The sequence below is a fragment of the Seriola lalandi genome, unplaced genomic scaffold (assembly GCF_002814215.2).
Source record: "Seriola lalandi dorsalis isolate HSWRI2012SDOR001 ecotype SW California unplaced genomic scaffold, Sedor1 jcf7180002054567, whole genome shotgun sequence".
In the NCBI taxonomy this organism is placed as follows: Eukaryota; Metazoa; Chordata; class Actinopteri; order Carangiformes; family Carangidae; genus Seriola; species Seriola lalandi.
In genome coordinates this window covers 326,608-339,237 of record NW_019525120.1, presented here as the reverse complement: position 1 = coordinate 339,237, position 12,630 = coordinate 326,608, and the positions used below count along the sequence as shown (strand labels likewise).

At 37.0% G+C, this 12,630-nt stretch overlaps 3 protein-coding genes across 3 annotated transcripts in view; 1 reads left to right on the top strand and 2 right to left on the bottom strand.

The window, feature by feature from the left end:
- Positions 1-2,287: 2,287 nt before the first annotated feature.
- LOC111662662 (olfactory receptor 5K16-like) lies at positions 2,288-3,310 on the top strand. Its single transcript, XM_023416597.2, has one exon. It carries the CDS (start codon positions 2,303-2,305, stop codon positions 3,308-3,310), a length of 1,008 nt encoding a protein of 335 aa, XP_023272365.1. The 5' UTR covers positions 2,288-2,302.
- Positions 3,311-8,473: 5,163 nt separating this feature from the next.
- LOC111662661 (olfactory receptor 2AT4-like) lies at positions 8,474-9,540 on the bottom strand. The gene has a single exon (XM_023416596.2). The coding sequence runs from the start codon at positions 9,518-9,520 to the stop codon at positions 8,474-8,476; it is 1,047 nt and encodes a 348-aa protein (XP_023272364.1). The 5' UTR covers positions 9,521-9,540.
- A 2,161-nt stretch (positions 9,541-11,701) lies between these two features.
- Positions 11,702-12,630, bottom strand: part of LOC111662660 (olfactory receptor 1M1-like) — a 1,668-nt gene continuing 739 nt past the window's right edge. Inside the window, exon 2 of the mRNA XM_023416595.2 lies at positions 11,702-12,591. Within this exon, the coding sequence (XP_023272363.1) occupies positions 11,702-12,591 (890 nt within the window). The remainder of the gene's footprint in view (positions 12,592-12,630) is intronic.

Genomic DNA, 12,630 nt, shown 5'->3' with positions numbered 1-12,630 from the left:
ACAGCAGACAGAGAGGCGCGGCTGCATCAGAGCCAAAATAACCCAGTTTTAAATTGATCTCTTATCGGCTGTCTAATTTTAAAAAAGGCCGATGCCGATATGCGTCAAAATGCTGAATATCGGCGCCGATAATCGGCCCGGCCGATAATCGGTCGATAATCGGTCGATCCCTACTCAAGACACTATATGTACTGATAACTAGTGTTGTCTAGTGTTTATGAAATAGATTAAAATACATGTTTTGTGTTTCGATATTTGTAAGACTACAAAAGACCTTTTGTATCTATCTATCGATCTATCTGTCTATCTATCTATCTAGACAATAGGTGATATACTGATTCTTCTTTCTTTACATCAGCACAGTAAAACAGAGTGTAAATCTATGTATATAAAATTACATTGCACAATTTTTTATTTCAGAATGAATTATGTTAAGATAGATCAACCTATGTGAAGGAGCTCAAAACAGTTTGTTTTTAATACAGCAAAAAGCTGTTAATTTCTACCTTTACAATATAATATTCATCAAGGATTAGCAGTGTATTACTGTTTATTTACACTTTTTTCACAGGCGCTATATTTGCAGATTCTTTACCGTAAACTGCAGTACATATATAAAACATGCTGCAGTATAAGCTATTGATAAATTAACTGCTTTCTTTCTGCCAGTTGTGGGCACCAATATAGCTGCAGTGGCCTCCTACATCCATCCTAATGCAAGGATGATAAACTCCTCTTTGACACATACCATACCAGCTTTGCTCAACCCTATTGTATACTCTTTAAAGACAGAGGAAGTGTTGAACTCTATCAGGAAGCTTTGCAAACGATATAGGCTTAGCAATATTACTTCATCCAAAAAGGTGAACACTTTATCACTGCTGCATTGACACCGTACAGAGCGTTACAATTGCATGATTGCATGACCTCAATTTGTCCCTATTAACTTCTTGGTAATAAAAATTACAATTTTACATTTAAGTTTTGGCTGTTATGTGATTTCTTGTAATTTGTTGTATTTTGCTGTTGCAGTTGACATATAAAGATGTGATATGTTCTCACTGTACACAGCCGTTCATTTGGTAAAACGACAGCATCACCAGTGACTGCTGTTTTACAGTACTTCACCATATAGATGTATACATTAAAACATTTTAAAATATTACATATAACAGTTTGAAATGAAATAACTGTACATGTTTTTGTTAACATTTATTTTCACATCTTGGAAAATTTCACATTGATAATGTTGATAGCTCAAAGATCTCATACAGACTCATTAAGTATGCCTGAATCAACTTAAATCAGAATAGATGGATCAATATACCATCCCATTTTTAGAACATTTAAAAATATTAATTCTCAGCTGCAGGTTTCACCAAATGGGTGCGCTCATATGACATCATCAGGTCAGGAAAATGTTTGTGTTGCTTAGATACCGTCCAGTACCAGTCCAGTTGTGGAACTATTTATGTTGGCGTTAGGGCTGGGCGATATGGCCAAAACTGGTATCACAATAAAAATGTCCATATCAGTCGATATCGATATTTATCACGATAAATGCCACATTGTGTCTTTCAGGTTTAAAGGCTGATTTTTACTCCTGAGTGAAAGTTGAATAAACCAGACAGTCAAGTGTGTTTTTAAACTGTTCTATTTAGTCAGAACATGACAAACACTTGCCAAACAGCAGAAGATTTAAAAACTCTAAGGTACAAACATTCAAAATATGATAAAATATGCATGATTAAAATCAAAATCCGTTTCAATCGTTTTTACTCAACAAAGTAAATAGAAATTTGAGTTCTGTAGTGTGATACAGCACACATGTAACATCGATCAGACTGCAAAAAAAAAAAAAATAGACAAGATTTGCACTGGGTAATGGCCTTGCGCTCATCGAGGGTCCACTAATACTTAGCTGTAGCTTGCAGTACCTAAGTTTGTCCTGTTTCTACACTGTGCCATTAACAGACAATTCAGTATCTTGGTGACTATACTTAACTCAGCTGATTGCATCAGAACATCGATGACGTAAACTACGAGACAATTACACATTGATGTAAATTATCAAATTCATTACCATGTAACACAGACACCTGCATTTCTTCCGTCCCACAAGAAAGGGATAAAATATAAACGACGGCTCTCTCCCAGAACTCACTTTAGTGCACTGCACACTTGATATTGTCTGAGGTGAATTTGGTTACAGCAGTTATTTCAACCATCTGTGTCATCCTTTATTATATATATATATTTCAGTTATTTTCTCTTTTCACATTTAGGGAAACAGATATTCATAATGGGCCTGGAAGAGAAAGCTGCTATCATATTCAATGCCACATTTGTTCATCCTGCAAATTTCTATCTCAGTGGTTTTTCCAACATCCCTCACGTTACTTATTACTATGTCTTTCTGTGTTTTGTCTTTATCATGACTGTTCTTGGGAATGGCCTGCTCCTCTCAGTTATCTACATGATCAAGACTCTTCATACGCCTAAATACATGATTGTGTTCAACCTGGCTTTTACAGATTTGTGTGGCAGCACTGCTCTCATCCCAAAACTCTTAGACACATTTTTGTTTGACAGGAGATATATTGTTTATGAGGCTTGCTTAAGTTACATGTTCTTTGTTTTGCTCCTTGCAAGTGTGCAGTCATGGACACTCGTCACTATGGCATACGACAGATTCATAGCAATTTGCTTCCCTTTAAGATACCATAGTATTGTAACGAAACCAGCTATTGCTGCAATGCTGCTATTCACATGGATTTTTTTATCAAGTCTAGTAGCATTTACAGTTGGAATTATTGATCGCCTTTCCTTCTGTGGATCTGTTGTGGTAAAAAGCTTTTTCTGTGATCATGCACCGGTATATCGTCTGGCCTGTAATGACTCGTCTTTGAATAACATAATGGCATATGTTGCTTTTATCATAGTACTCTGTTGTCCACTTATATTGATAGCAATCACATATGTTTGCATTTCCATAGCACTGAGCAGGATTGCATCGACAGAGGAACGACTCAAAGCAATGAAAACTTGTACTTCTCACCTGTTCCTTGTGGCTATTTTCTTTCTGCCAGTTGTGGGCACCAACATAGCTGCAGTGGCCTCCTACATCCATCCTAATGCAAGGATCATAAACTCCTCTTTGACACATACCATACCAGCTTTGCTCAACCCTATTGTATACTCTTTAAAGACAGAGGAAGTGTTGAACTCTATCAGGAAGCTTTGCAAACGATATAGGCTTAGCAATTTTACTTCATCCAAAAAGGTGAACACTTCATCACGACTGTATTGACGCATGAAGGAGTGTAATTCAATGTATTTTGCTAAATCTAAATACCAACGGCAATGGTTTAATTGTATTGCATTAGCTATAATCTCCCATGCAATTTGAAATGAGGGATTTCCAAATGTTGCTAATATACACTGAATTACACTGGGTTTTAATTATCTCAAATGTCATTATATCATTATAATCACACATCAACTCCGTTTCATGTAAGGTCCAAATTTTATATACAGGCTAACAGTCCCACTGTGACACATTTAATCATCCTAAGTGGCATGAATAATATTTATGTCACCAAAACACGATTCTTGAAAGAAAGGTGAACCCAGTGTTATAAAACAGTGAAACATGCAACAGTCCAAATACTACCACTACCAGCTTTTGTGAAGCTTATTTGACTGTTTTGAGAGAAGAATTCATTCAATTGAGTGTCCAACGTTTTCAAAACATGTGTAAACATCTTACCCTTTTTAATTAATCCATACTGTCTGACGTATTCCTATATTATACTTCTGTGCAAAAGTGCGACTTTGATATCTGTGCAGAGGATTTATTTTTCTTTTATTATCTTTTTATGACCTATGCTTATTGTGTATTTAGTCTTCACTAATATCACTAAGTGGAGGCAAAGATGCAGCTCTTTTTTCTTTTGGACAGTATAAGAGGGTAATCACATTATACATTTGTATTTAATTCACTTCCTGAGGGTGAAAAAGGAACCATATCAATAGGTACAACAGAGTTTTTGCAAATGTCAAGCTTGGTAAACTAATGAATGATACGTTTACATGATGTAAACAGTTGTGACCAAAAGAAGCACTTGATGGAAGCGTCGGCAGTTCTGGTAGGCTTGCACCATCTAGTGGTTTGTACTTGTACTTTACTGTATTACAAAATACTAACTGAAGCAGAGGTACGGTAGAATGACTTGCCGTGTCACAATGTCTGCTTTATTCCTACTTGCATTAGCAGTTATATCAGTAACTATTCAGCTTTTAGTCCCCTGTATGTACAGTCAGTTTGTGCCTTAAAAAAGCAGCAGAATGGCATATTCTGCCTCCTCATTATCTATTTGTGAGAACAAGAGGATTTTGGTTGTATATGTTATGACTGATTCAAATAAAATGAGGAGTAATGCTTTGATAGTGGCTGTGATCTGTATCATATTGATTCAAAACTCATATTTGACCACTTCTGTCTTTTTAGTCAACAAAAGCTGATTTCAAATCTCAAATTTCAAACCCTAGATCTCGAAGGTGTTAGGGTATGGTAGGGTTTAAATGCAGAAAACTACAGCATGGTGAAGAATGTGAGGTACACTGATGTAGGACAGGATGTCAGGATATCATGATCCAATTCTCAACAACTAAAGTCAGAGATTCTGTTTAGATTGTTATCTACTCAGTGTTGAGGCTTTAAAACTCTCAGTTCAGTGAAGGATGTTTTGGGATGCTGGGGCTAAAAATAAACTGATTGACTGAACAGACTGACATTCACAAGTAAACACCTACATAGCATGAACAAGCTTGTTATCTTCTCAGCAGGTCATCTTGCAGGGAGGGCATTTATTTTGCGTCATGGTACAACTTGAAAAATATTAGTCGATTTATGGGACAACTAGAAAAACAAAGTGTTGGGCCTTCTTCTGTACATCCCAAATATCCATCATCCCCCAAACTCCTAGAAGTCCAGGCCAGTATTTTATGTTGTTTTATAGAGATTATTCATACCAGGTACTGACAATGGGTTGATTTTTCTATTAAAAAAAACATCATATAGTTAATGTGATGTCCCTTCAGCTAAAGCTATTGAGAATGGGATTAAAGTTTGTCCCCTTATTCACCCTTATTAATAGCTTTTTATCCTATCACATCAATTTTGTTCATCAAGGCGCTAGAATTTTAAGCATCCATAACATTCATAACTGTGAGTCTTTCATATCAACACTATCAGTTATTGTGTTGCTTTATTGAAGACATTTGGGCAGGGGATGAAATCATATACGTGAAATAGTAATATTAATTCTTTCGCAGAGGAATAGACTGATGGATTGTCCCATTCGTATGGCAGTGAGTGCACCTGTGAATTAAATGTAGCAGTAGACCATGTAGGGCTGTCATAGATTAATGACTGCCACTCATGGTACAGCTTGCACTATACACATAAACCCACTAGAGGGCAGGCACTCATCATATTACCATTCTCTGGCTTGTGTCCTTCACTATAGTATGGTACACAGTATAATGTGTCATACTTTACCTTAATCATATAGGATAACAAGAGTACAGCTGCTACAGTTGCTTCCAACCTGACATTGGCATGTTACACAAAATAATGATTAAATCTTTTTTTTTTTTTTGGATCCCCATTAGCCATTACCAAGGTAACAACTACTCTTCCTGGGGTCTACTCATTGGTCTGCTCAAACCATCTTCAGAGGGACATGAGGACCTGCTAAACCCATCTTCTGAATAAGCTATTCCAAAATGATGTATTGAAATGTTTAAATAGCAATGCACCTCTGTATAATATATATGAGATATGTTATTGCCATATGATGAGGCAAGAATTAAATTTTTTAAAAGAAATACAGCACACAAACCTTAAAAGTACAGACATTTATTGTGTTACACCTTCAAAAGGAAAAAACAGTGAAGTAATAATTTGTTTATATGTTAAATGAGACCTACTGTGAAAGCCTTTTTTATAGTCACGGTATTTTATTCTGAAATATTGGAATTTCATAAAACCGTAGAAAGGCAGAGGATAAATTATCAAAGCTTGAAATTGCAATGATGTGGGTCATCATTTTGAAACTAATGCCAGTTTCTATGGCTACCATGGCTTTCCTAAAATGTTACCTTATTTTGCTCTTCTCTCTAGACAAACAGTTACAGATTAAATTTTTGTTTGATTTGAACAACTCTCCAAAGTTTGCTCTTTTAGCGGTCTGTGCCAATTTTTTTTTTTTTTCTTACTAATGCCAAGGGTCTGGTCTGGATCTGTCTGACTTTTATCTCTTGAGTTTTCAAAGAATATACAATAGGATTGATGCAGGGTGGGAGGCAAGAGGCCAGTGACAGGCTCAGCACACGCTGGTCTGGGTCTGCAGTGTGTTGACTGAGTTTTGACGCAAAGGGAAACATATGCCAGTTTTCCTGAGACAACTCAAACAGATCTTTTTCAAACCATGCATTGATCAGAGTCCAGTCCAGCACTATGTTTTCCCAACTTAATGAGCATGACCTCTCTGACCCTTGGTGACTAAATGAAGAAATCAGGATGGCCACAGTTCAGTCACTGAGTGATCTAGATCTTTCTTCTTGGTCACATGAAACTCAGAGGAGGAAGAATTATTTTGCTTATATATATATATATATATATATATATATAAGCATAATGTTCCCTGAGGACGCATTTATCATTAAACAAGCCACTGTGAGCCAAAACAGCATGATTCTAATGAGCTCAATTTGTGATGCCATCACCAGAGAATTTTGGTTAATGACCTTGTTTCTAACAAATAAACCTTTTACTGTTTGAACTTCAGACTAATTAATCACAGTTGCACCTACTAAGAATAAAAACAATTAAAAACTTGAAGGAAATGGCAAGAGAAGCACCAATAGCCTTGGACTTTCCACTTTGCCAGTTTCCTTCTTACAATAACTAACTTCCATTCACCATTTATACTCAACACATCATTCTTCGACTCATTTTGCATTAGTGACTAGAACTTTATGACTACAGTTAAATGTACAGTTTTCATTACATTAAAATTCTTATTTGCATTATTTTGTTCAACAGGGTGTGCAAGTGAAAAATGAACAGTTGTAAAAGATCTCTCTGATGAGGGTACTAACAACATTTTCACATTTGTATTTCATGTTCATGGTAGTGCACTGCTTTTTGCATAGCAGCTTCCAGACCCTTTAGAGTAGTTTAATCAATAAAGCTTCAGAGTTTCTACATCCTGGTACTCCGAAACATTATAATTCCAACAGTTAAGCTTTTAGTGTGATAGGTTCTTTAAACGTGTAGTGGGAGGTCACAGGGGCATATGGTACATGCCAGTCGGCTACTCCAAAATTATTTATTTGAATGTTTACATAATCCTTTCTATGAGAAACTGGACAAGAAAGGCCAGAGCACATAGGCCTGTGTGCAGTGCAATCAGTGTGTAAAGTATTACTGATGAACAAAATCATTTATTTTTATAATGTTTTATTTACAGTGACATCACATTGGCGCACAATGAACAGGATATTCAGAATAAATATAATGTCTGTAAAAAAGTCAGATATATAGGAAAACAAAAGGCACAGACAATTTGAACAGTTTTTTTCAACATATTACACAAAGGTAGTAAAATGAATGCATCAAATTATACATTTATCAATTTTAAGGCCTTGAGTTCGTTCAATTGACTCACCATAGCCACAAGAATGGATATGCATAAGTGTATTTCACCTAATTGCAACTTTTATTTGAATCATGTTAAAGTTATAATTAATAATTGTATGGTTTGGAGCCATACCCTGTTTATAGCCTTCTTGACACTGATAACCTCCTGGTTAAACCAAATAGTGCCAATCTGGCACCTTTCTGTTGACAGAAATGATAAGATTATACACAGTTCAGCCTCTGGCTATGTTTGTTGTGTGCCAGTTTTTTCCTGACCAGTGCATCTTAGAAGGTACACAAAACACCTGAAGAAAAGTCACATATTTGAACACGGACCTGCAGAAACAACTGCCTTTATCGGGTTGAATTAATTTTACGGCATCTGCTCCTTCTAACAGTCTTTGTTTATATTGAAGCATATTGTTTGTCCTCCCTCTGTATCTCTACTGTATGTCTGTCCTGATTTTGGCCCTCATTGCTTTTGATTCATTTGTCAAACCACTTTGTAAACTCTGTTTTAAAAAGGTGCTATATAAATAAAGTTATTATTATTATTATAAATTCAAACCTCATGAGCAAAGATGCTGTTCTTCAGCAAAGTCAGTTCAAAAGTGGTCTGTGAGGAGCATATGAGCCTTTAAGATCTTGTTTCCGTAACAAAACTTTGTCTAAAATGTATTTGCACCAACTCATCTGCAATTGTCCCATTGTGTGGAATAACCTTCATTAAAATGACCAGATGACCAAAACCGGTGTAAAGCAACATCAATGAAAGAAAAGAGCCCAGGCTACTGGCTTTTGATGCAGTACACAAACGTTAAGGCCTGAAGTTTTGCAACCTTTTTTGTGGTCTGTGCCGATTTTATTTTTTCTTAGCAGTGCCAGGACTCTGACTTTTATCTCTTTAGTTTTCAAAGAATATACAATAGGATTGATGCAGGGTGGGAGGCAAGAGGCCAGTGACAGGCTCAGCACACGCTGGTCTGGATCAATAAGCCGCAGATAAAATCCAATCATGAAAATGGTAATGAGAGGAATGTAAAATACAGCAACCAGGATGATATGTTCAACACATGTGGCCAGAGCTTTCACTCGACTATCCAATGATTTCATCCTGAACACTGTCACCAGGATGGTGACATAAGACAGGAGAATGAAAATAAAGGGTCCTCCAAGCAGCAAAACAGTGAGAAAAGAAGCTGCAAACCACTGCATTGTGTAATCATTACAGGCGAGTCTAAACACAGGTGCATAGTCACAGAAGTAACTGAACACTCTGAGAGAATTGCAGAAAGACAGTCGAGTTATTATACCTGTTGTAAATGCTGTTACTCCCAGAGCAAAAGACCAAGTCAGGCCGACAATACAAGACATGCTCCGCAGTGTGTTGACTGAGTTTTGACGCAGAGGGAAACATATTGCGATCAAGCGGTCATACGCAAGTACAGCTAGTGCATATGACTCTAATGACACAAATGTATAATATACATACATTTGTACCAAACACAAGTTGAATGGAATGAAATTGTCCTTAATGAGAAATATCTTTATCATGCTGGGAATAGTACACGTATTTAAGGTAACATCAATTACTGCGAGGTTGACAACAGCCCAAAATTTTGGAGTGTGTAAACGATGATTAAAGGCAATTACACAGATCACCAAACAATTGAACAGCACTGTAACCACATACACAAACGCTAGAAAGATGAAGTAGACACTGATGTAGGGAAACGACTGAAATCCAATGATATAGAAGCCTGGAGGACGAATGATGACGGAGTCGTTTAAAACAGTCCTGAGAAAAGACATAGTTGAAGTCCACAGACTGCGTGCTGGAGGAAGCCGTCTGCGTTAAAACTCTTCAGTCTGACAAACAGGGAAATCATATCACATTATACACATTGAACTCTAAAGGCTGCATTTGCATCACATTTATGCCATCACAATGATTACATTCAGTGTTTAGAATACATTCTCAGCTCAAATGTGTAAATGTGATAAAAGTCAGTAAACTAAACTTACATCATTACCAGGTTAACATCAATCCTGAGTGATGCTGACTCCAGCAGTAGCATGGAGATAGCTGCACGTCTGACCCTTTGACAGTGGAAGATATACTTTCCTCATTGATCTCCAGAGATAAAGCTTCATACTGATACTGAGGATGTGAAAACCTTATAATGATATTGAATTGATCCATCGAGAGCAGGGCTGTAGCTTATTATGATTAAATTTATTATGCACTCAAAACTAACATCGAATTATTGTTTTGAATAAGGATCTAATGCCTGAGACACTTGAACAGATCTTCTTCAAAGTCAGACTGTTGTAAACACCTGTGATCCATTCAACTTTGGTCATCCAGTCCAGTCCAAGAGCACTACTAAGTCCACAGTTCAGTCACTGATTGATTTGGACATGTCTGCTTGGTCACATGAAACTCAGAGGAGGAATAATCATATTTTTAATTTAGGTTTATACAAATTTACTCTTCCAATATGTTAACGAGACACTATATAAAATTAGAACAACTTATCAAATCTTGGAGAACTTGGTTTGCACGAAGTAAACAGTGTAATATGATGAAATAATGTTCCCTGAGGATGCATTTATCATTAAACAAGCCACTGTGAGCCAAAACAACATGAGTCTAATGAGCTCAATTTGTGATGCCATCACCAGAGAATTCTTGTCAATGACCTTGTTTGTAACAAATAAACTTTCTACTGTTTGAACCTCAGACTAATTAATCTCAGTTGCTCCTATTAAGATTAAAAACAATTAAAAACTTGAAGGAAATAGGTGGAAATTTACAATAACTATTTGTGACGCTTACATTTCATTTAAAATACACTAACTTTCCAGGACAGCAAGAGATGGACCAGTAGCCTTGGACTTTCCACTTAGCCAACTTCCTTCTTAGATGTCTGACAATAGCTAACTTCAATTCACCAATTAAACTCAACATTTTATTGGTTACCAATACGCAAGTAGAGCAAGTGCATGTGCCGGCATTGATACAAATGTATAATATACATACTTTTGCACAAAACATAGGTTGAAATGGATAACGTTGTCTTTAATGAGAAATATCTTTATCATGCTGGATGTAAAAAGAGAAGAATGTCAAAGGGGAAACTTAAAGCCTCGGTGTCTCAGGGTTATCTCCTGACAGGTCATCTAGCCAGCAGGGAAAGTGTCTGTTCTTTCTGTGAGTCGTGGAAATTCATCATGCAGTCTTTGAAAGTCCGAGCTTGTCTCTGACACACGCATCACTCCTGATGTTCAGTAATGCACTCCTTCATGGCATCGCACAGCAGGTCCTTAAATATATATCATTATTTGCTCTGAACTCTATACAATGGGAGTTTTCCTTAAGTGTCTGTGGCCAAAACCATCTTCAGTGGGGTGTGACGAGCAACAGGGCGTCAAGAGTCCCCAGTGGAGCTACACTACTTTATCATGTTATTTTTCTCAGTCAGCTACTCCAAAGTTATGTATTTGAATTTTTGACATAACCATCCACCTTTGTATGAGCTGCCCAACAGAACTGACCAGAGCACATAGGCCTGTATGTATTTCAGTCAGTGTGTAAAATATTACTGGTCACCACAATGATTTATTTACAGTTATATCACATTGGCCCAGAATGATCAGGATATTCAGAATGAATATAATGTCTGTAAAAAAGTTACATATATAGGAAAACAACAGTTTTTTTTAACACTTTCATGTATCATGTAGCTACAGCTAGATGTTACATAAAGGCGGTAAAATGAAAAGGCCTTTAGTTATGGATATGGAGGGATATGCATTAGTATATTTCACATAATTGCAACATTGTGTGATTTGGAGCACCATACCCTGTTTATAGACTTCTTGACACTGATGACCTCCTGGTTAAACCAAACTAGTGCCCATCCGGCACCTTTCTGTTGACAGAAATGATAAGATTATATACAGTTCAGCCTCTAACATACTGGTCCTAGGTTACTGCTGTGTTTCATTAACCTCCAACTTATCTTCCAACTTTTTTTTGTTGGCATGTAGTTTGTGTGCCAATTTTTTTTTCCTGACGAACGCCAGGACTCTGACTTTTATCTCTTTAGTTTTCAAAGAATATACAATAGGATTGATGCAGGGTGGGAGGCAAGAGGCCAGTGACAGGCTCAGCACACGCTGGTCTGGATCAATAAGCCGCAGATAAAATCCAATCATGAAAATGACAAGAAGAGGAATATAAAATACAGCAACCAGGATGATATGTTCAACACATGTGGCCAGAGCTTTCACTCGACTATCCAATGATTTCATCCTGAACACTGTCACCAGGATGGTGACATAAGACAGGAGAATGAAAATAAAGGGTCCTCCAAGCAGCAAAACAGTGAGAAAAGAAGCTGCAAACCACTGCATTGTGTAATCATTACAGGCGAGTCTAAACACAGGTGCATAGTCACAGAAATAACTGAACACTCTGACAGAATTGCAAAAAGACAGTCGAGTCATGATTGCCGTGCTATAAGCCAGTAATCCTGCACAGTACATCCAAGTCACGCCTATAATACAAGACATGATGAGTAGTGTGTTGAATAGGTTCTGACGCAGAGGGAAACATATTGCAATGAACCTGTCATAGGCAAGTACAGCAAGCGCATATGACTCCAGAGCTGCAAAAGCATAGTGGAAATACATTTGTAGGAGACATTGGTTGAATGGAATAAAGTTGTTCTTAATGAGGAAAGTCTTAATCATGCCGGGAATAGTGCTCGTGTTCAACATTATATCAATGACTGCGAGGTTGCCAACAGCCAAAAACTTTGGAGTGTGTAATCTGCGGTCAACGGCAATTATGTACACCAATAAAATATTGCACACTACTGTAACCACATACACAAACGCTAGAAAGATGATGTAGA